Source organism: Dicentrarchus labrax, unplaced genomic scaffold, assembly GCF_905237075.1.
Source record: "Dicentrarchus labrax unplaced genomic scaffold, dlabrax2021, whole genome shotgun sequence".
NCBI classification, from domain to species: Eukaryota; Metazoa; Chordata; class Actinopteri; family Moronidae; genus Dicentrarchus; species Dicentrarchus labrax.
Window position 1 is genome coordinate 19837422 of NW_026136708.1, and position 23969 is coordinate 19861390.

General features: G+C 40.8%; 3 protein-coding genes across 8 annotated transcripts; 2 read left to right on the forward strand and 1 right to left on the reverse strand.

Moving 5' to 3' along the window:
• The first annotated feature begins 29 nt into the window (after positions 1–29).
• tatdn3 (TatD DNase domain containing 3) lies at positions 30–8213 on the forward strand. Of its 6 annotated transcripts, none has more exons than XM_051408424.1 (10): positions 30–238; positions 352–384; positions 631–704; positions 1372–1456; positions 4588–4650; positions 6184–6293; positions 6766–6821; positions 6906–7018; positions 7755–7835; positions 7932–8213. In XM_051408424.1, exons 1-10 carry the CDS (start codon positions 146–148, stop codon positions 8064–8066), a joined length of 843 nt encoding a protein of 280 aa, XP_051264384.1. In that variant the 5' UTR covers positions 30–145; the 3' UTR covers positions 8067–8213. The 6 variants fall into 6 exon arrangements, with proteins under 6 accessions (XP_051264384.1, XP_051264386.1, XP_051264388.1 ...); XM_051408426.1 differs by having other exon boundaries at positions 30–202; XM_051408425.1 differs by having other exon boundaries at positions 87–188.
• On the reverse strand, positions 8171–9337 carry LOC127368031 (spermatogenesis-associated protein 45-like). The gene is made up of 2 exons (XM_051408438.1): positions 8944–9337; positions 8171–8286 (listed from the first exon to the last, which is right to left on the reverse strand). The coding sequence occupies exons 1-2, from the start codon at positions 9185–9187 to the stop codon at positions 8267–8269; spliced, it is 264 nt and encodes an 87-aa protein (XP_051264398.1). The 5' UTR covers positions 9188–9337; the 3' UTR covers positions 8171–8266.
• Positions 9338–9353: 16 nt separating this feature from the next.
• Positions 9354–23969, forward strand: flvcr1 (FLVCR heme transporter 1). Its single transcript, XM_051408412.1, has 10 exons — positions 9354–11855; positions 12397–12541; positions 13106–13246; positions 14399–14466; positions 16239–16342; positions 17081–17191; positions 17630–17735; positions 17979–18090; positions 18206–18273; positions 19875–23969. Exons 1-10 carry the CDS (start codon positions 11133–11135, stop codon positions 19971–19973), a joined length of 1677 nt encoding a protein of 558 aa, XP_051264372.1. The 5' UTR covers positions 9354–11132; the 3' UTR covers positions 19974–23969.

Genomic DNA, 23969 nt, shown 5'->3' on the forward strand with positions numbered 1-23969 from the left:
GTTAAGGCTACCCTCTGCCGGAACGATACTTTTAGCATCGCACAAGTGTTCCGCCCGGTTGTTGTTTCGAAAGACACAGGTGAAATGTAATATCGCAGTTTTTCATGATTGTTTTCGCTCTTAGCTCGTATTATTTCTATTTTCAATGGAATATGGCTTTGTTGACTGTCACTGTCATATATCAGCCCGTGAGTTTGAAGAGGTAGACACTGAACACAACAACACAACAACACAACATGTAAACATACACTCACTGTTATCATTTACAGTTAGCCACAGCTTTTCAATTCTGTGTCTCATCATCACTGTGCAAACAAATTAATAAACTGTTTTTTTGTTTTTGCTTTGCAGGATCTGGAGGATGTGATCCAGAGGACCACCGAGGTCAGTTATAAGTTTATCTGTTGAACAATGGTCAGTAACTTCATCAGAGCAGTTTGACAGACGCTGTTACAGAGAACTGGGAGCTGCTGATGCCTGGTGATACCTTACACTGTACAGACTGTAAACTGTATTGTGGGACTCGGCATGATGAATATGAAGCCAGGCTGACCTTATTGATCTCTTAAGGAAAAGGAAACGGGGAGAAGAGCCATTCATTCGTGTGTGTGTGTGTGTGTGTGTGTGTAGGCCGGGGTAGAGACTCTAGTTGCTGTTACAGAGGAAGTCGGAGAGTTTGCCAGAGTTCTCCAGCTGCAGGAACGGTCTGTCTGTCTTCAGTGTTATGTAATCAGTCCTAGGCCATACTGTACAGTGGAGGTTGAATAATAAGGGATTTTATTTAAAGGCTGATAGAATAACAGTAGTTTGGTGCAGGAAAGCAGATAGCAGCCAAACCAATTTATTAGCCGACCTCTCCTATACACAGTGTCGTCTCATAAACTTATATTATTATATTATGAGTCCTACAGAAGGACTGGTTCAGTAAATGCATGAAAAAAAGACTTTGGCAGGATTTTTGTTTCTTTTATAAACATTTGGAGAATATTTTAAGATTTCTTTTGTTTTGATAATAGTGAAGGGGAAGTTATAAAACTACAATGAAATAAAACCAGGGGGAAGTGATGCAAATTAATGAATTATTACATCTTGGTAATTTAAGCTACAGATATTCTTCTTAATTCTGAAAGCTAGTATTATGTTTTGCATATAAACTGCAGGTTAAGTGCACCTGTCAGATCAATGTAGTCAAAACTACAAAGTGCCAGAACCTCCACACTGTACCGACAGTGAGTGCAGAGCTTGTGTAAATGTACGTGCAGTTGCACAATGTAAAGAATAAGAATGTTTACGTTATCCATACATCTGCTCTCAGCTGGATAGCATTGTGTTTATTATTCAGGGTGTTACTGTTGAATTCTTTCCTCACAGTTATCCACATCTGGTGGCTCCATGCCTCGGCATACATCCGCTGCAGGGCGGCGGGGGCCCCGGGCAGCGCAGTGTGAAGCCTCAGGTAGCAAAACAGTCTCCACCTCCTCCGTTTTTTGATTATTTTTCTTTATTGATTCCAAAAATATGAGGAGAGAAACTGTATCCAGTCTGCTCAGTGGTGTCCCAGCTGTCCTGCTGCTTCAGAGTGTAAGACAGAGGGAGAGGGGGTGTGTTTCTGAGGCCTCTGGGGGAGATGAAGGTGTATTTGTTTTTTCTATTAAGGTCTTATTGAAAGTACAAAACTGTCTTATACAATAGTGTAAATACTACAACAGGTTCATTGGGGTTTGATGTTGTAGAAAGAAGGAGCTGTTCCCCATAAAGACAAAGCAAAAAAATCATGAGTGAAATCATGTCTGTTCATTTTAATGTCACCTCTCACGTTACAGACACTGATGGAAATCTGATGCCACGTTGATCAGCTTCTCTGATGTTAACATTAAGTTGTGAAGAAACGTGTAAATCTTCAGAGTTTCAGGTTTCGTCTTATCAGCTGAATAATCCATTGGGACAAAATCTGGCAGCGAACAGAAATTGAATCATTTCCAATTGCTTGATACCTTGTTGAAGCAGGTCAGCTGAGCCGGGATTAACTCTGGTGATAATACTGTTATATACGGCTGCACAGTATGGGGGAAACAAATCATTTTGCTATTATCTTGACAGATATTACGATTGATTTCACTAATAGTGGGATTTTCACTGAAAGAAATATGGATCCATTCGTTAGGATCTGCACCAAGGGCATATCCACAATGCTACAGTACTTATTATTGTGCCTTGATAAGCAAGCACAATACTATTATTCCGGCTTAATATTATTACTCTTCCGTACGTTTTGGCGCGCTTCTCCCGCAGCTTGCGCACATACACAAAAGGTATCAAAACGTGCGGCCGATGAGGACATTAGTGCATGACTTTTCTAAGAATTCAAACGGTTTGCCGATAAATCGCCAAAACCGGTCCAAAAAGAATGGGTGTTATGCAGAACCTCCAACTGAAAAAAACTGCCAGAGTGCGGACATCATCGCTAGAGTGTGGGAGAGAAAAAATTTCGAAAAATAATTTGTAAACTGCTGTCATGGCCACAAATTTCACTCTACAGAAATAATTTATAGATAGAAACGTAGGTAAATTCGTTGGGGTCGCAGTGATACTACTGCGAAGCTGTCAGACTAATAGTTTTGGCGGGAAACGCACTGATGCGCCAGCAACGCCCTCCACGGCCCCATCTACCCCATGTTAAAATGTAGAGGAGAAACTGAAACACGCCGTGAACCCTTCCCCAATCTCCCCAGGTCACATTTTTAACTTTAGCCACTGAAACTGGCAGTGCTATAGTCAACAAGTTGACACGCTCACGGTCTTCGGTTTCATTTCGGTCGTTCCTGGCCATGCTTTGAGGGGATTCATTTTAAATGTTTCTGTCTCTCGAGGAGTTAGAGACAGAGAGAGAGCGCGCAGCTGCTGTGGGCTCCTCTGATTGCCATGACAACTAAAGCCTGCCACACACACACACACACACACACACACACATACTAGCTTCAGAGGAGCATTTAAGCTATTAATAAGCTAGCGCAGCGGCAGCTAAAGATAATTAGCAGGTGCTAACAAGCAAACAATTTAAAGCTGAGTGATTTTAATATTAACACAAAATAAGTTCAATACACCTTAAATATTTTACCCACTATGAGCTGTTCCTTAATTTACATTAGCACTCCTTCAGGAGCATAATACAATAAACACATTAACCAAAGCTAGCACTAGCAGCGATTAGCGCTAGCAGCGATAGCGGTTAGCAGCGATTAGCACGAGCAAGCGCTAGCTCGGTTAATGTGTTTATGTTGCTAGCTCAGCTAGCTACCTAAAGAGAATTAGAGGGTATTAAAATGCTAGCAAAAGAATTAGAAGATAGAGAAGGTATAGAAGGCAGCAATTAATAATATGCTGGCTGCTAGAGAGGACAAGCACTAATGTTCAGCCAAGCTAGCAGACAGAACAAGGAGAATGTGCAGCACCCAGCTAGAGAGGACAAAGGATTACGTGCTAATTAAACGTCACAAAAGACACACAATTCTTAATTAGCCATCTATTTCAACTTGTTACACCGACACAAGTTATACAGATTTACTAATGTAATAAAACATCAAGATAGATTTATTTTGTGAGGAAGAAGACACCAACTGTTGTAACTGCCTATGACTGCACAGTAAGAATAGTTTTCTTCTTAATTATGTATTATTTATTAATATAAATATTGTTATTCATATTATTGATAGCATTACTTATTATTGTTGTTATTTTTATGATTATTATTATAACTACATACTTATTATTCCCACCATTGTGGTTATTACTTATTTAGTTACTTTAGCAATTTTAATTAAACCATGACCCTTCCTGCATTATCCCAGGACAATATTATGCCAAACTCCATTTAAGAAATACCATATATTAACAATTATTTGCGCTACATAAAAGCACATAACTGTAGAAACACAAGAAAAACCATCATATCTCAACAGTCTTCTTGTTAATTCGGCCTCAATATAATACATGAATACAAACTTTTGGCCGACTTGTCGCATCAACTCGTTACCAGCCTCACTATTTCAGTGGGAGAAGACCGGCAATAGATGGAAAAAACAAGATTTATCATTAAAATACGTGGTTGTTAGTGGATCACCGGACCCAATTAAACACAGGTGTCCCCCTCATTGTACTGTAAACTACTCAGCAGTGTCAGTAATGTATGGGCCAGTGTCACGGGCCAGAGCAAGGCACAATCAAAATTGCTTAGGAATCAGTTCATCATTATGATACTGTTGTGTCACCTATTTTACCTTCATGAAAAAAATTGCAGCTTCTGTGATTTGGGCATTTTTCGATTTTGATATTTTGTTTCAATTAATTGTGCTCCCCTATATACTCACTATGCTACTCACTATTTTTCTTCAAAGAAGGTCCTCTTGTGATACAATGAAGAGAAAAATGTGAAGAAAAGCCAAACAACCTGCTTATTAGTCACATACTTTCCACATACGACAGCCAGTCACGTGTCAATAGTTTAATAGCTGCTGTATAAATATATCTTGGTGTTAAAATTAAACTAAATCTATGATGCAACTTTTAATGGAGACGTGTTTTCCACAGGACCTGGATGCTGCCCTGCCACAGTTCCACCAACACAGAGAACGCCTCGTCGCTATTGGAGAGGTAGACTGCTCACACACACACACACACACACACACACTCAAGTTTGTACTTCTATACTTGCTGGACTAATACTGACATAATACAACCCCTAACCCCTCACTGTCACTTTTACTTAAACCTTCTCCTCATCTTAGCCCTAAAACTAAGCCTTAACCCTCAAGCAGCCCTTTAGAGGAGTGAGGACAGGACAAAATGTCCTCACTCTCAAGGTCTACACGACTCTAATTGGTCCTCACAAAAATATAGATATAAGGCCATTTTACACACATTATCTATTAATTGAGTGAGTCAGTGTGGCTGGGTTGCAGCTGACGGGCTAACCTACTAACATTATGATGAACGGGATGCTGACTGCAGTTCACTTAATGGCCATTGGTGTCACTATTAATAATGGTTTATTGAAAGCTACATAGAACCTTTAGGGAGATGTAATAAAACACGTAACACACACCTATGCTTGTGAGTACACACACTCCCCCCAGCGAACAAATCCTAACTTTAATTTGACTTCTGGTAAAGAAAAGCAGATTAAACTAATTAAAAACTCCTAACCGGCCTCCTAATCTTCCTTCCTTCCATCAGTCACACTCTATCTCATGCACTTACACACACACGCCGTTCATTCTGTGGTTGTGTTTAATGCTACAGAGCCCGGTGAGGAATGTGTGTGTGTTTGTCAGAGCAGATTTCAGGCATCACAAGACTAAGTCAACAATCCCACACTCCTGTTTCCATGAGTGTTATTTTTATGGATCAGGTTGGAAGCACAGTCGGGTCCGCCCTCTGCTGCACTGAACACATTGTAGTTTATTTAGTCTATAAGCCCTTTCCTCACATTCATTTTACCTGCAAATGTTCCTGCAAGTTTATTTCCTCTGAAATTGAGCGGTAGACTTGAGACTTGGACTTCAGTCAAACTTGAGATTATGGGCTACATTAACGAAACGATTATTTTTTTTTGTCTTTTTTTGTCCTTATATATTATTATTTATAGTTCAAGGTAAGCGATTACCAGGAAGACACATATGAGACATGATGTAGTATGTAGTTAACAGGATGTACCTAAATTAAGTACATTTGCCATTTTACATTTACATTATTTTATTGTACCTGGTCTCAGCTTTGTAAAAACACGCAAAAAGATTTGCATTTGTCTTACTCTTATTTGTATTGGACTGAACATTTGAACATTTCATTCAACGCATTATAGGTAAATAATAAGTTTTTAATTCAATTCAATTTTATTTGAATAGTGGCAAAGCAAAAGTTATCTCAGGACACTTTTCATATAGAGCAGGCCTAGAATGTGCACTTTATAAAATGATATACAGAGACCCAACAGTTCCCACCGTGAGTGAGCACTTGGCGACAGTGGCAAGGAAAAACTTCCTTTTAAGACCCCGACTCTAGGGGGTGGCCATGAGCCTCGACCCGTTATCACAAACAGCCGCTACAGCTCCTATGAGCCTCTGACAGTACACCAATGGCTCCTGGGATATAATGAGTAATATTGTTATCTACTTTTGCTCTCAGATTGGATTGGACTTCACGCCATGGTGCGCTCCCACTCAGCAGGACAGAGACGACCAGATGAATGTCTTCATTAAACAGCTAAATGTCGCCAAGGAGCTGGACCTCCCTGTGTGAGCACGATACACAGTTCACCTGTAGCTGTGTAGGCTATTTGTATATTCTATTGGTGCATATAGTTTAGCGTAGCCTCATTAACGTTATACACATGGGATCGTTGAGTCCCTCAGTGCTGTAGCCTCTGAACAGGCTCAGGCATTAAGTTGAATATAGGCTGCTGAACCAAGAGGTTGGCTGGTTGACTTGATTTGAATCTGTTTTGCATAAAAACATGTGATTAGAAAATGTGCTGCCACTACTCAGCAAACTTTTTTTTCATGGTAGTAAAGTGATTATACAAGTGCTCATTGTCTATGAGGCATGCATGACTGACAGGCTGCAGGAAAATCACTGTAATGATAACACAATAAAGTAAAAAATACACAAGAATGCACCCATTTTTTACTTTGGATGCTCTCTGAATGTGAAATAAATAAGTGACTGCGGTGATGCTGACCTTCTTTTACTTCCTGTTTTTCTGCACAGGAACGTACACTCACGATCAGCTGCTAAGGTTACCATAGAAACCATGAGAGAACAAGGTGGGTGTCTGGCCCCATTTTGTCATGTACATTTGCATGTCTGCAAAACATTTTGGATGTTACAGCTTTCTGATTTTCCGCCAGGTATCAGTCGAGCTCTGCTTCATAACTTTGCGGGGAAGCCGTCGGTCGCGCTGGAAGGTGTGAAGGCTGGTTTCTTCTTCTCATTTCCACCTGCTGTCTGCAGGAACCAACAGGTAGGTGTGAAAGTGACACTCCTCATGCGCATGATTGGTCATTTTTAAAAGGAAAACGGATGTACATGTAATATTTTTTACAAGCCATAAAGTAGGCATTTTTGAGCATCATGGTCCACGAGGTACATCATCAGCACTTCCATACATTTTATGCTGAAGTGTACCTTTATAACATTTATGATTATATAGTTAGGATAAGCCCTAAGTGTGTATGTGCCCAAGTGCATACATCATGTGAACAATCAGCTGTTGCGTGAGGATAGAATTTTGCTAAATCCATAAAACTTAACTGAACTTTGGCTCATCTGCAGTCTTATAAAACACACACTGACATGTGATGCACAATGAGTGAAAACCTATAGAATACACACAGTTTAGTAACAGTAGAGTAGGAGACAACATATTAATGCATAGTGTGAATGGTAGCAGGAAAGTATAACATAAGTTATAGTCTTAGTCATAGTGCTATTATTAGAGAATTATTACTCATACTATTAGAAATAATCCACATTTAATGTATGTTTTTGGTAGTGTAAGTTTTTATTGCAGAATATTAAAAAGTGTAAATGACAGTGGCAAAAGCTTCACAAACAAAGCTCTGGGACACAATGTACCAGCATTCCTCTGTCAACCTGTAGTGGAAGATGAGGAGTGAATCTGCTGTCCTGACTTTTGTAGCGTCAGTCCATATAATGAGGATAATAGTGACAAAGTTAATCCTAATACTGCCATACAGAGAGACAAGCTGATCCAGCAGATCCCACTGGAACACATCTGTCTTGAAACTGACTCTCCTGCACTGGGGCTCGACAAGCAGGTAAGTTTCAAAAGATCGAAATGAATCACGTTCAGAGTCTGTAACACAGCTGGATCTCCTCTGCAGATGTGTTTTTAATCTCTTTCTGTCTCCCAGGTGAGGAATGAGCCCAGTAACATCGCTCTGTCCTGCCGGTACATCGCTAACGTTAAAGGTCTGTCGCCACAAACGGTTCAGCTCGTCGCCGCGCAAAATGCTTACAGGCTTTTCCCCAAGGCTAACAGGCACTAACGCTGACATACAGCGCACAACTTTCTGAAATGCAGGGTTTGGCCTGAGGGTGGCGCCACATGACACTTACGTCACAGTCTGCTTTAGGATATTGTTTTAGGATGTATTCTGCTCTGTGTTAATGGAAATAAAATCCTGAAAGTTGAAGTGTGTTCAGGTCCCGTGTGTAATTGTTGTATTAGCTTGTGGGCTGCAGCCGCCTACACCAGGTGTGATTTATCTGGAAGAAGAAGAAAAGACATGTTACAGACAAAAGATGTTTGGTGGTTGATCGTACAGTATTGCTGGTTATTTGTAGGGAAAGTGTACTGATTTGCAGTGATTGGTATTTATTAGCTGCATTTAAAGGAGTACCTACGTCTGTGATACAGTGAGCAGCATACAGCAACTCTCAAGATTCTTGTTCAAGACAAGGAATGTGTTATAAGTTAGCCCAGAGGTTCCCAAAACCTTTCATTTTTAGGTTTGAAGATAAAGTCTTCATAGTCAATCAGGGATTAAACGTGGATCACTTTAAATTACGGTCAAACTAACGGCCAACCCTATTTCCTCCCTAGTTGCTCTAACTTTCTGGGGACCCCCTACCCAAAACCAATTCAAGGGCCTCTATTGGTCCCCAAACCCCAGTTTGAAAACCACTGAGTTAGTAAAAGTAAAAGTCAGTAAAAACTGACATTCACAAACATTTCTCTCTCATTCCTTAATTAGGGGATTGTTCGACAGGGAAGGCCCTCAGAAGTCTTTACAGGTATTATTATGGAGCTACCGTAGAGACTGACACACGTTGTAATAAAGCACACACACACACACACACACACACACACACACACACACACACACACACACACACTGTGGACATTGGGTCTACAGCTCTTACGGTTCTCTTCGAAGTGCCTTCTCTCCGGAAGCTTGGCGGGCGGCGGCCGCTCGCTGCAGGCCGCCGCCCTGCGCTGCGGTCCGGCGGTCAGAGCGGTGAGGAGGACCGGGCTGGTCCGCAGGTGACTCCGGTAATGTCTCCTCTCGGTCCTCTCCCAGGACTGCCGGGGGTTCGTCTCCACCTGACACCACGTCTCCCTCCGCAGGTTGAGCTCCAGGAGAGCCCGCTCTTCACACCCGGACATTGTGTGTTTGCTGTGAATGTTTTGATGTGTATTTTTTTTTCCTGTTATAAATTATCCAAACTGTGGTCAGTTTGTGATGCTGGCGTTTCCACGGCAACGGGAAACCTGAAGAAGCGCGTCTGCGCGCCAAAGATCTTTTATGCTGTGAAAGGATGAGTTACTCCATCGAGAGTTTGAAAACAGAGTCTTAAATTATTCAAATAAAATAGACATGTATTTCCCCCCTTTTGTGTTAGATATGTCAGTTCTACTTATTGTTCCCATTTGCTCTTCAGAAAAAAAAGCCCACAAATATTATGATTACTTTTTAAAATACAGACTTCAGACCATGATGAGATATTGTATGGGACCAATCTTTGATGTTTTTAAACACAATATATCTCCTTACAGCCTGATCCTCCATAAAAACGTGGTTAACACAATGTCAAATCTGTTAACACTCTCTTTATTTTAGGTGAAACGTGCTGAAAAGTGATTGTGTGTGTGTGTGTGTGTGTGTGTGTGTGTGTGTGTGTGTGTGTGTGTGTGCGTGTCCATTACTGGCCAGTACCAAGCTTTTGGTACCAGAAAACACGGACAGAGTGAGAGCTCACTCCTCTCCTCTCAAACCAAACCAACACTGAGGTCAGAGGTTATTTGATCTGACAGTGTTACAACAAAAAGATTTTAAGTACAAGTGCCTATCATTGTGGACTATTACTTACTCTTGTTTCTTGTTTGCCAGCACTTTAATGTAAAAAAAACCCCAACAGGTTAAGTAAAGTCCACAAAGTCTATATACAGGCCTATTTTTATTTTTTTTGCACACATATCAGTGAAACAATGAAATGTGTGTATAATACATGTGAATGTGGGATCAGACTTCTACCTGCAGTTTGTACCTGCTGCAGTGGATGGAGTCCCACTGGGTCAAACTATAATTAGGATTAGAACAGATAAACTGCCTGAACATATGGGCAGACTAATTACTGTATATGGACCAAGCAGCAACATTACAGGCCTGAGCGGGACTTGAGGGGAGGCACAGGGTTTATATTGGTCATTTTAATTGATTTGTTTCATTTGGTTATTCACTGATTGTTTGCAGGATTTAGCTGATCATGTCTTCAAGAAATGATGAATGTTATCTTTAATTTAGTGTGTACTCTGACATTTAAACAGGCCTACAATGAAAAATAGTGACATTTTTGTTAAAATATCCAAGAAGATTTCAATTATAATGTAATATTTCATATATAATGATTTAATTAAATGTGTTATTAATTGCATTTATTTGATAATAATGATACATTTGTTATTCTTCATTTCTATTAATACCAGAAAGTGATATAACAGACTCAATTCATTAATTAAACTGAATGATTACTGATCTCTACCTCTAATTATATGTGGATGGTTATACCAGGAATCATTTTGAGAGTACACAGCTTATATTTCACTCTAAAGTGTTGCATCATGGGATCCCATCTTCCACATGGTCACCGATTACATTCACATACACCCGGGAAGTAGTACAACATACTACAGCTGCTCTTCTATTGGCTCCTCGGCATCGGAAGGCCGTGTGTCAGCGTCGGCTGAACAAAAGATAGTGAGACCCAGAGAGGCGAGCGGAGGCAGACGCGCACCGGGCGGGCAGATGGGGAGCACGCTCGTTTAGAGAAGCCGAAGAGGAGGAAGAGCAGATACCGGAGCGGTTTTTTTTACCATGATTAGTGCGTCTTAAAGAAGATTATTTTAATATTTATCTATTTATCTTTATCTATTATACTAGTCAGCCATGTTCTCTAAAGCATCGTAGCGGTATCCACGAGTAACCGAATGAGGAAACCGCTTTGTTTTGCGTTTCACCGCTTCCTGCCTCGCCCCTAGTCGCTTTCATCTCTCTGTTTGCAACAACGTGGGGGGAAGAAGAGAGGAGAAGGAAAAGGACCAAACGAGCATTATGGTTGCCGGTGAGCTCGTGCAGGAGCATCTGCGCGCGGATACTGGCGCACCTGACGCTATCGCGGTCGCCAGGAAGAGTCCGGAGCTGGACGGAGCGGCGGAGCGATGCGCGGATCCGACGTACGCAGCTGCGGCGGCGGCGGCGGCGACGCTCCGGGCTGTGGAGGCAGACACGGACCGGGCGCTGGAGCTAGAGAAAGAGGTACCGCCGGATGAAAGAGAGGCGATGCTGCCCAACGGAGGAGGAGGAGGAGGAGGGGAGAAGGAGGGGAATAGTCTAGAGACGAGACTGTACCGGCGCCGGTTCGCCGTGCTCGCCGTGTTCAGCCTGTACTCGCTGGTGAACGCCTTCCAGTGGATCCAGTACAGCATCATCACCAACGTGTTCACGCACTACTACGGGGTGACTAACGACAAGGTGGACTGGCTCTCCATCGTCTACATGCTGGTCTACGTGCCGCTCATCTTCCCGGCCACCTGGCTGCTGGACCGGAGGGGTCTGCGGGTCACGGCCCTCCTCGGCGCCGGCCTAAACTGCGTCGGCGCCTGGCTCAAGTGCGCCAGCGTCAGCCCCGAGCTGTTCGGAGTCACCGTCACCGCGCAGGTCGTCTGCTCCGTGGCGCAGGTGTTCATCCTCGGCCTGCCGTCGCGCATCGCCTCGGTGTGGTTCGGACCGCAGGAGGTCTCTACTGCGTGCGCCACGGCAGTGCTCGGGAACCAAGTCAGTGTGTGCGGGTGCCGCTGATTATTGATTATTGAGTGATATTTTATTGTGTGTTTTTGGATTAGACCTTGTGTGGAATAGATAACACAACAATAACAATAGAATAGAGGAGACACATGGGAGAGCTGGGGGAAGAGGGAACAGAGGAGATATGGAGCCAGTAGAATATAAGATGATATAAATATTAGGATATATTAATATTAAATTATAATTTATTCAAGGAATTAAGGATAAATGAAGAGAAAAAGGCTAACAGAACAGAATATAAGGCAATACACTGACTGCAAAGAAGTACAATAGACCTACAGTAGACTGACAGAACAGAACATAATTAAATCAAATTATTAATATATATATTATTATATATTAATATAACTGAACATCACAGTTTAAAAATGCTACACAAACAAAGATGTTATCACCAAACACTCAACTTAAATGTGCAATATAATAAAACACAGTATAGCAGAGTAAGTAAACAGTATTTTCGGTCTCTCTCTTTCTCTTTCTCTCTGTCTTTCTGTGTCTCTCTCCCTAGTTGGGAACAGCCATTGGCTTCCTGTTGCCTCCAGTTTTGGTTCCCAACACGCCCGACGACATTGAACTGATGGGTCGCAACATCAGCATCATGTTCTATGGCACCGCCGCCGTCTCCACGGGCCTCTTCATCCTCACGATTATAGGTACGCCCCACAGACACACACACACTTGCCTTGCCTCATGGGAAGTAGCATATATGTGCCGCCATCTGTTCCAGTTCCAGATCTGTGGTTCAGTTACCTCAAAGTCAGGTGAGGTGACCACAGGCCCACCTCTGCACTGGGGATGGTAAGATTCAAAGTTCAAGATGTGATTGTGCCGGTTAAAAATGTGTGCATCGGATACAATTTGGGATGAACATGGACCAGATGTCCTCACGAGGGTGGAAATATTCCAGAAACGTTCCACAGTGAGGACATTTTGCTGCTCCTTACATCTTTAAGTGACCAGCTCGGGATTAGGATTTGAGTTTAGGATTAAGATTAGAATAGGATTAGGTTTAGTTTAAGGAAAAAGCTATGGTTAGGGGTTAATGTTTTATGCTTTATTGTGTTTTGGAGAGGTTTTAGTGGTGCGTGGAGAAGGTGAAACACCCATTCTCATTTTAGACTAACCGCACATATTAGATCACAGTTTCTTTCTAATGTGGTGTTTCTGTTTTTTATTTACTACATTAGATAACTTGACTGCTTCTGTGTCTTCTACAGTCATAACGGACCGCCCTGCCCTCCCTCCCAGTCACGCCCAGGCTGTCCTACCAGACTCTCCCCCTGAAGACTACTCCTACAAACAGTCCATCCTCAACCTGATAAAGAATAAAGCATTTGTCCTCCTGCTCATAAGCTACGGTGAGAGACCAGATCAGTGGGAGCATTGTTAAGCTTTCCTTAATTTATAAAAGCATTTTTTGGACTCTGAGATCCAGATAATCACTTTCACCGACTACAAGAAGTCTCGACTCCTGAACTATCATCAAAACATAAGCAAACTGTTAGTCGGCAGGTCAGCAAAAAGCAGTTCATGAGCCTGGAGAGTTCTTCTGTTTGAAAGCTCCTGGAAAAGTTACTCCTACTACTTCTACCACTTACCTCCTTGTTTACTACCACTACTACTACTATCATTGTTCATAATATTACAATACTAATATCACTACTGCCACTACTACTACTTCTCCTACTATCACCACTTACTAGCACTACTATCATTGCTACCATTACCATTATGTTCATGACTAATACTTTTATTATTGCTACCACTACTACTACTACTACTACTACTACTAATAATAATGATAGTAATAAAGGGTACTCCGAGCAGTATCAGCTGACACAGATCACTGGGTCTATTTAAAGCCTTGTGTTTATACTGTAGCCTTATTCATTCATTATTATTTACTATTCTTAACAACATTGTATATTAAGTATTAAAATTAATTCATATAAATACAGCGTAGCACCCAAGATTTACGTTGGGAGTTTTTACCTAATCCTCCAGCCCTCAGACCACACACTTGCATTGTATGATATAGAAACACACTGGGACTGAGAACTAGAGGTTTCTGTGTGGTGACCTTCGTGACCACCAGGCCCATTAAAGCTACTCAGAGACATCTTTAGAGCCACTTTCAGCACAGCAGCTGAATGAGGCTGAAAGCGTTCTCCTGCACTCTGTTTCTGGCGTGATCGTCTCGTGGCACATGTTGTTTCACATGACTCCTCCATGTGTGAGAGAACGGCATGCACACACTTCACAACTCCCCTATAAACGATCTGTCACGCCGTGGGGCTGACGTTTCTTTTTCTCGTTCAACTGGACAGTTTAGTCTTCTTCTGCATTTGACAGGCTGTCTGACAACAAAGTTACTCTCCTATAACATTATCTATATGTCTTTCTGTTGTTTAGAAACATAATTTCTACAGTGAACCTTCACTTCGTATACGAGAAAGAACTGTTTAACTAACCGCACACTCCCCTGTCTCTTTGTTTCTGTCTGTCTGCAGGAATAATGACCGGTTCCTTCTACTCCGTCTCAACACTTCTCAACCAGATGATCATGGCCTGCTATGAGGTAAAACACACAAACAGCTCGGAGTCACACCAAGTCGGAGATAAAGTTAAGGAGTTCTCAGTGTCAGTTGTTCCAATTTAAGTGGCTCAAAGGCGGATGATCCACAGGTTAGTTTGTCAGTCCAACACTTCGATGCAGAGCCGATATCTTGGCAACTACTCGATGGATTACAGTGAAATTTGGTCCCGATGTTCATGGTCTGCAGAGGGTGAATCCTAACCTGACTGTGCCAGGTGGTTTGTTACACAGAACCATCTGGGAAGTCATGTTGGAAACTGTTTAGAGAAGGGCGGGCACTTTAAAAATAATACGTCCAGGTGATTGGATAAAACTCCATCATTCTCTGTCATGGCCAAACTTCAACCAATCAGGTCAGCTTCTACAAACTCTTACCAAAGCCAGTCGGGAGAAGAGCAAAAACATCTTTACTGTCACTGTTTGCTCTTTTACTAAGTAATACTCTCCAGTTCTTATGTAACTGGTGCTAGCACACATCAGCACAAACACCTAGCTTTAAACCACGCCCACAGGTCATGCCATAGCTGCCAGTAGTTACTCATAGGACACCGATTGTCCCCCTGCTTACTGTTAGTATGTTAATATATTAACACATTACAAGCTAAATGTTATCATGTACCAATGTACTAACTATACACGCTGATTTAGCTTTTTTTCCTTTAGTTTTGTGTCTTGTCCACGCAAATACAACATATATAAGAAAAGCAAGACTTTGTGTTGTTTCCAGTCTTCCCACAGTTGTATCTATATGTATGTGTTCCTCTCTGATTGCAAGACTAACAGTTGACGGAGCGTTGGCTCGTATGTGGGTCGTCCTGTCTGTCTGCGAGTGAGGAAAGGATCTTCCTCGGGGTCAGGTGCAGCAGCTGCAGTATTGTCTTCTGTAGTGAAGAGAAAAGTCACAAAGCGAAGCTGTCACTTGGTCTATGTGTTAACCCTCAACCACATGTGTGGTCACGTTTTAAAGGTTATGGCTGAAAGAAAGAAACACAAAGCAGGTCAAACAACACAATATCAGAACGATCTACGTCACTTCCTGGAGATTTTCTCTTTTCCACCTCTGGCATGGTTAAAAGATTTTTGCACCATTTAGCTTTTCATGATTCAAATGTACAGAAAATTTGTGGATGGAAACTGCATGGTGGAGAAAGAGAGAGAGAGAGAGAGAGAGAGAGAGAGAGAGAGAGAGAGAGGAGGAGATGTATTGAGAGAGAAAAGAACAAAGCAACTTCTGATGGTTTTGATGAGACATGAGCTTATTGTCTGAGTTCATTAGCTGTCTTCACGCATGCCTGCTGCCCACCATAACACTGTCAATGGACACTCACACACACACACACACACACACACACACACAAAAAGCATAACAGCGGAGAAAAACACTGATTCATTCATTCTAAAGCACTCTTCAACTCTCTCTCTCTCACACACACACACACACACACAGATGTTCACCCTTGCATGAACTTATAAAACTCTCCCAGCTGAACTGTCAGATGACTTAACAACTCTCTCCCACCAGAAACTCTTTAAATCCCTGACTCCCCCCCAATTAACAACCCCCACCCATATACACACTGACAGAACATGTGACTGGCTCACAGTCCACCTGTAAGGAGAACCTTTGTGTTTCTGCTCAGATCCCATGAGTTTGAAGGATCACAAAAGCCTTTTTAGTCAGTTTGTTTCCACAAAGATTATATTAACACATCTCCTCTCCTCTCCTCTCCTCTCCTCTCCTCTCCTCTCCTCAGAACCAGGAGTTGAATGCTGGGAGAATTGGTTTGACTCTGGTTGTTGCTGGAATGGTCGGCTCCATCCTCTGCGGCTTGTGGCTGGACTACACAAAGACTTACAAGTAGGCCACGCATGCACACACACACACTTTTCAAACCTATTTCCCACCAATTTAATGCTGATTTGTAAAATAGAAAACGAAGGCTCAGCTATTATATGGCCAAAAGTATGTGGACACTACCGGACACTGATGTTGGACAATAAGGTCTGCCTCACAGTCAGCGTTGCAGTTAATCCTGAAGGTGTTGGGTGGGGTTGAGGTCAGGGGGTTCTTTGCAAGCCAGTCAAGTTTTTACATTCCAAACTGGAAAAAACATTTCTTTAAGGACCTGATTTTGTGCACACTGGCATTGTCATGTTGAAACAGGATCGGGACTTCCCCAAACAGTTGAAGGAAGGTATTGTCTGATTTATCATTGTCTGCTGTAGGGTTAGGATTTCCCTTTATCGGAGGCCCAACCCTTGAAACAGACCCAGGCGTGTCCACATACTTCTAGTATAAAGTATATTATATTATGTTGTTTCATATGTCCGAGCCTTATGTGAGAACAAAACAAATCCTCCAGTAAAATGAAACATGAGACAGTCAAGTTGGAGGGAGTTACAAGAAATTGAATCCTGACCCTGCCCAAATCTGTCAGGCTGGGATCAGGTTGTAGCTCTGCAAGCAAAACTTTAGTTTAATGTGTCTCAGTAGTCTCACAACTGGGAGAATAACTAACACAGAATTGCATTCTGTCAATCAAAGTCAACTATTGACTGTCTCTGCCTCTGACGTGTTTGTGCTGCTGTTTCACAGGATGACCACTCTGATCGTGTACGGCCTGTCGTTTCTGGGCATGGTGATCTTCACCTTCACTCTGGACCTCAAAAACATCTACCTGGTCTTCTTCACAGCTGGAGTCCTTGGGTACGACTAGCCTGATTTTTTTTTTTTTGTCATTTTTGATCATAGAGCTGCTAAAACAAGCTGAACGTCTGTCGTTGCTTTCAACACACAGAAGCTGGGATTCAGACTGCATATATCAAACCATCTGACCTTTAGGCTGCATCAGTCTTACTCTGACAAACGTCTCAATACTGCTTTCAAAACAAATAATCAAGACACAGGATGTGAGCTCTGTCTCTTTCTCTTATTGTTGTAGGTTCAAACACACCTGCTGTAGGCATGAAGCCGGCGCAGTGTAGATATTTACATATAAAAGGTCATCAACAGATATACCCTTTTTTGTTTTGATCTACTTTAGATTTCTGAGGTTTACATCCTTAGAGGCTGTAGTCACATATTTAAGCAGAATAAACAGATCCTTTGACTTTATTTAAACTCAGTCTGACGTCTGTGTCTCAGGTTCTTCATGACGGGTTACCTGCCTCTGGGCTTTGAGTTTGGAGTGGAGATCACCTACCCAGAGTCTGAGGGAACATCATCAGGACTCCTCAATGCTTTTGCACAGGTATCACAGAGTTTCACAACAGTGTCCTAAAGGTGCTTCATGTAGTACTTTCACATTAATGATTCATTGTCACATTCATTTTTATTAAGTATTAGTATAGCTTTAAGGAATAAATTAGATCTTAGATTTCTGAGAGAAATATGTAAAGAGAAATTAGATTTTTAACTGTCTAATGACCTGTGTGTGTGTGTGTGTGTGTGTGTGTGTGTGTGTGTGTGTGTGTGTGTGTGTGTGTGTGTGCAGATATTTGGGATTATTTTCACTCTGATTCAGGGCAAACTGACCACAGACTACAATCCAGTATTTGGAAATCTCTTCCTCTGCGCCTGGATCTTCCTGGGAATACTGCTCACTGGTAGGCTGTGTGTGTTGATACGTGTATGTGTGTTTGTAGGTGTGTGACCGTGTGTGTGCATTTGAGTGTCTGACCAGATGTCAGAAATGTAATGTTTTCTTGTTTTATGTTTCAGCCTTAATTAAGTCAGAACTGAAAAGACACAACGTTAACATGGGAGCAGACAACAACCACTTGCAAGCAGTAAGTGCACAAACACACACACACACACACACACACACACACACACACACACACACACACACACACACACTCTCTGGCTGATATCTGCCTTCTTGTGTCCAACACTCACACACACACACACACACACACACACACACACACACACACAAGGTTTATAGCAGATAACATTGTGTGGCCACGTTGCCAATTAACTGCATACCCTTCTTACTCAACTTTATTTGTATAGCACATTTGGTACAGTTTAGTGCAGTTCAAAGTGCTTCACATATGATTGACAAGATGATAAGAAGACAGAGTTGAGTAAAAATTAAATAAGGTAGATTTTAAAAATAAAATGCAATGATGAAAATCACAATAAAATACAGGTTTAACGATAGTATTTAATAAAAGATATAGTTAAAAGAAAGTTATAGGAATCAAAGCTTTCAGTGTGTACATGATGCCATTAAAATGTCTCTATGTGCTCCTGACAGTAGAATAAGCCACTATAAACCTATATACAGTAAAACTGCCAGAAAATACCATGATACGAATGTTTGGTCAGCACTACTTTCTGGATGATCGATTTCATGGAAATTATAAACATATATATATAGGCCTATATATTTTAAAATATGTCAAAAAATACCTCTGCCACCCCTGTGGAGTGCCCTTCAGAGAGGACAGCATTCAGTCTGAGTGTCTCTTTGTTCAGTGTCTTTCCTCCTACTGGCGTCCCATGGAGTGACCTTATGACGAGACAGATTCTTGAACCTTTCTCTTCTTTCCCTGAACAGAGGCCCTTGTCAGTTCGGACATTAAGTCTCTTCTGTGTTTCTGTTCGGGCACACAAATTGTCCTCTAAACAGACAGAGCTATAAAATCGTGTCTCTTCTTGAATCCAGCCTCGCCACCAGCCGATTATCTCTAATGATTTCTGAAGGTGCCTTGCAAATCAGCCTTCAGACAAGCCAAGCCATTAAATCTGTTACTGTGTCTGGACTCTTCAATCAGCCTTCATTACATGTTCCCACCAACCTGCTGTGTCACAGCTGAAGTGTCCTTCAGAGAAGCCCCCCCCCCATCCTTCCTTTGAATCCTTAGCTCAGAGGTTTCCAACTGAAGCTCCCCATAGAGTTTGCATAATCAAGTTTGAGGTTTGCGAGATGAGTTATGAGATAGAAAAATGTATATATAGGCTACCTGTCTTTATTCTGACTTTTTATGTTTTCCTATGATGTGTATATTTATTTATTTAGTTAGTTAGTTAGTTAGTTAGTTAGTATATTTTCTTCTTTGTGAATTGTGATTATCAAATTAAATAACTTTAGGGTTAAATAGGGTCACCACCTAAAATCACTCTGTGCATGATTTCAATTTTGTTTCAATTTGGCGTCATCTGGTGGCAAAGAAAGAAATACACTGAGATGAATGGACAAAGTAACACAAGACTTCCACACTTTTGATGACTGATTAATTTGTCTTAATTAATTTGAAAGATGCTATAATCATCAGATTATCTACATATTATATCTTTAAAGTTACTATTTATCCCTGCAACCAATGCTTCAGGAATAGTTTGTTGACCGCAATCAAAATGTCTCTCTCTTTATTTGCCCTAGCTTCCTACTGAGTGTCCCGGGGACTGCCCTTCAGAAAGTAAAACCAACGGAGTCAAGCTGGAACCCTCGATCAGTTTCTCCCATGAAACCTCACTGTGACCCTGCCAAGTCACTGGACAAATAAGAAGGACTCCCTGCTGCCCTGGGATACATGTTGGCACCATAGTCTGTGAAGTACCTAGAGGTGCACTTGATTTTTATTGCCAAGCATAATCTCTTGAATAATTAGAAAGCTGGAGGCTCTGGATGCGAGCCAAGTCTAATCAAGCACAGCCACAATCTAGGTGTGGATTCAAGCCAGGTGTGACCAACAAGGCACAGAGGAGGTTGCTCCTCCCAAGCTGTTTGACTCCTTCAAAGCTCTGCTGCAGGATCCAGGACCCTCGTGCTCCCAAAACACTTATAGTATAGAAGAAGCATTACCTCCAATTGAGAGAAGTTTTGGTTTTGTTCTGGAAAGGTCATTGTGGATTGGTAAAAAAACAAAAAAAAACAGTATGGAAGCAATGACATGCAGAAGAAGCTCCACTGCACTTTATTTGTATTGTTGGTGAAGCATGGCACTCCTACTTACTCCTACATACTACTGTATGTAAATCTGGTTTCACTAGAAAACAGGCTGATGAAACAAGCTTCCTAGATCACCATCACAAGGTTTGCTGTAGTTAAGACAAAATACTGATTCTTGATGGATCACAACAGCAGGTGAAGTGTCTTTGGGTGTCTGGGAGGAAAGACTAGAGAGCCATTCTGTTTGGTTTTGTACTGCAGCCACTGCCCACTGCACAGGGCCAACGTTTCCTGAGTTTACTTGAATTATCCTTCATGCTCTGGACTGAAGTTGTATAACACACTGTACATTTTGTTAATATTTGATTTCTTCCTCACATATAACACTGATTATGTTAGTTATCAAAGACAAACTGAAGCTGCTTTGATAATGACAGTCGATGTAAATCCTGTTTATTAGAATGAGCGGACTATGTCACATATTCTATAACAGTATGTCACAGAAGGTCCAGACAAGTGCAAAGTACATGAAAGTAAATGCAGCTCGCTCGGCTGACACTGCAACACAATCAGGTGGAAATCTTCACAGGTTTTTATTTTGACACAGGTTTGCATATGAATGTGCTTTTTATTTGCCATGATCCGTAAATAGTTAAGAGTTAAATTCTTCCGTTGTGACTGACTGCGCCTACCTGGTACAGCAAAATAAAAAAGCTCAGTAAACCCAGAATGGCAAGTCATTCCCTTCATGACAAATGATTGACGCAAAAGACTAAAACCATAAGAAGAATTGTATTTAGCTTTTAGATTCCAGGGGAAATCTCTAAACTTCCCCCCTCTGTTCATTCCCTTAAAGCTGCAGTTAGTAACCTTTTTTCCAGGTTGTCAAATACCGATGCTTTGGGATCCTAGCTCAATCTCAATTAACTATCTTTCTTGGCTCTAATTGGTTGTTTTTGGTCAGAAGTGGTGGATTCTCACAAATACCTTTAGGAGCAGAGGAACCTATTTTCTTTCATAGATTATCTGTCTCATGTACTCCCGTCAGGATATAGTGAAAGTTTCAGCAAATATGACCCAAAGCTACTTTTATAAAAGTTACCTACTGCAGCTTTAAGTCATTGCCACAAAGCGATAGGGGAAGGAGAGTCGAGGCCATTTAGAACAGTTTATTTGCTATGAAGGGCCCTGACATAACTGACACCAAGAATCAAAACACTACACTATGCTTATGATTCATGTAACTGTCCTAGTAAATTATAAGTAATTCTCAAAGCTGTTGGGTCTTTATCTAAGGGCCTATTTAATAACTAATTTCTTTCACCCATTGCAACTTTTTGTCCAAATTCAAGTCCAGTTTGTTTATACCTATATTACGCTCTAATAGGGTTATGACATTAGATAAATATCTGCAGTAGTAAAATAAAATATGTATGTACTGTATAAAATACATGGCTGGCTTGCACAAAGGCTTCCTGACAACATGACTGTGCTGTAGTATTTTCCTACACAAACCACAGTGGACCAAACAGAATGTGAACAAGAAGTGCACAAAAAGAAACGCACGCACAACGTCAAGTTTTCTACTCGAATGCATGATTTTAAATGTGTTTCTAATGTTGACTCCTGTCCGTTATTACACTGAGAATCTGTATGTGACAGCTAACTTAAGCTGCTGTTTGTGAGATGTGGAGACATCACAGGAGATTAACAGTGCCATCTTGTGGGTTTCCTGCAGCAGTAACAAAACAAGCAGAGTGGACAGGAGAAGCACAAAAGTGTCCAATTCATTCTGTAACAGTAAAAAGATGCTAATTTATTTTCAGATCCATCTGTTAATTTTATTTCTGTCCTATAAAAGTTTAACTTATAAAAGGAATTCTGTTTTTTGTATCTGTCTTTACCAGTTTATAACTCAAAGTGTACTTTTTTTTAAAACTAAAGTGTGAATGAATGTTGACAACTTTTATAGTTGCAAAATCTGTATTTAACAGTCATGTAGCTTGCTTGATTTCTGTATCCAAAGTCTTACATGCTGTCTACAGTGGATGTGTTTCTAAGTTGTTAATTTGACATTCATCTGAGTGAAAAATTCATTTTTTTGTTTGTCTTTAACTTGAAATATAAAACCCTATCAACAACCAGGATTTTCCTTGGTAAAAATATATCTAGGGATCCCTTTGGCTTTTATTTTTTCAATAAATAGCAGCAGTTCCACACACTTTAAAATGGGACATTATCATCTTTTACCCCATGTTTGCAACATTTCAAAATCAATCATGAAAGAAATTATTAAGTTTATTAACTGTTTATGGTATTTGGCAATGGCATGTTATTTTAGGAAATTATCACACCTCTTTATTTGGTTCTACTGTTTCAAACCTTTGAAAGTATGTTTATGTTTTTTAGCAGTTGAAGAGCTAACATTTCCTTGTCTTAATATAATTATTATAACAGGATGTTTTATACACTACACTACAGTCTTGACATATGGTCATATAATTTATCCATCTAAGTCATCAAGTTAGTCTAAGTAAAATTATGAAACTGGACCGAAAAGTAAAGGAATTCAACTTGTTTCATTCAGGCTATGAGACATTTCATGAAATATGTTTTCATTCTTTTAAACATTTTGTTTTCTCTTTAGTCTCATGTTTGGAGAACTGTATTTTACGTTGTCTCCATTCTGTTTTCAGTATTTCTGTATATGACCAAAATAGATTTTACATGTGAAATCAGGAAAAGATATCATAGTATGATAGCCAGAGAGACATTTTATGCATTTAACTGGCTTTGCTGTAACCATGTAACCATGAAACAGGTTTACATCTCTATATTAATCATTTTCTGGGTGGCAGGATGTTTTCATGGTTGTGGCATTACTGTTATCTGACTCATAAGATCTTAATGACAGTAGTCCAACTGGCGTCGGCAAAATCAAAGACAGAAGAACATTTTTTGTATTTTTCCAACCACTGTTACTGTGGCACTTTTTAAAGGATAAGGCTTTTGTTAGTCTATATTTTTCTCATTGTGAACAAATAGACCAAAGCCAGCAATGTGTTTTTGTGTCTGTCTTAGTCAGTACTTTCCTTTTTTCCTATGTACATACCCAGCGCCTCACCGATAGTCACAAACAACAGGCCACAAATACATAATTCAATGATTAAAAAAGGTTCAGTAATTGCCTGCTTTACAGTTGGGCGTTGTTACTCAAACAGGAGGAAATAGTATTAGGGACTATTTTAAGCTATAAATGAATACACATTTGGTGCTTTTTTTGTGGCTGCTGGACGGTGTGCGTAGGATTGACTCATGGCATAGAGGAAGAAGATATATCAGGGTTTGGATATACACACATTACATACATACATATAAATTAATTGTTAATAAGAAAAAAACTGAAAATATCATCAGATATGTATACTGACCCAAGACCACAGCAATTCATACAATGGGATGTTGGAGAATCTTCTCTGCTGTCATACATACTGGAATCACATTATATGCAGATGACACTATACATTTCTGTTGCAATCAAAAGTCGCTGAGGAAATTCACAACAATAAAAGGATTTCACTCCAA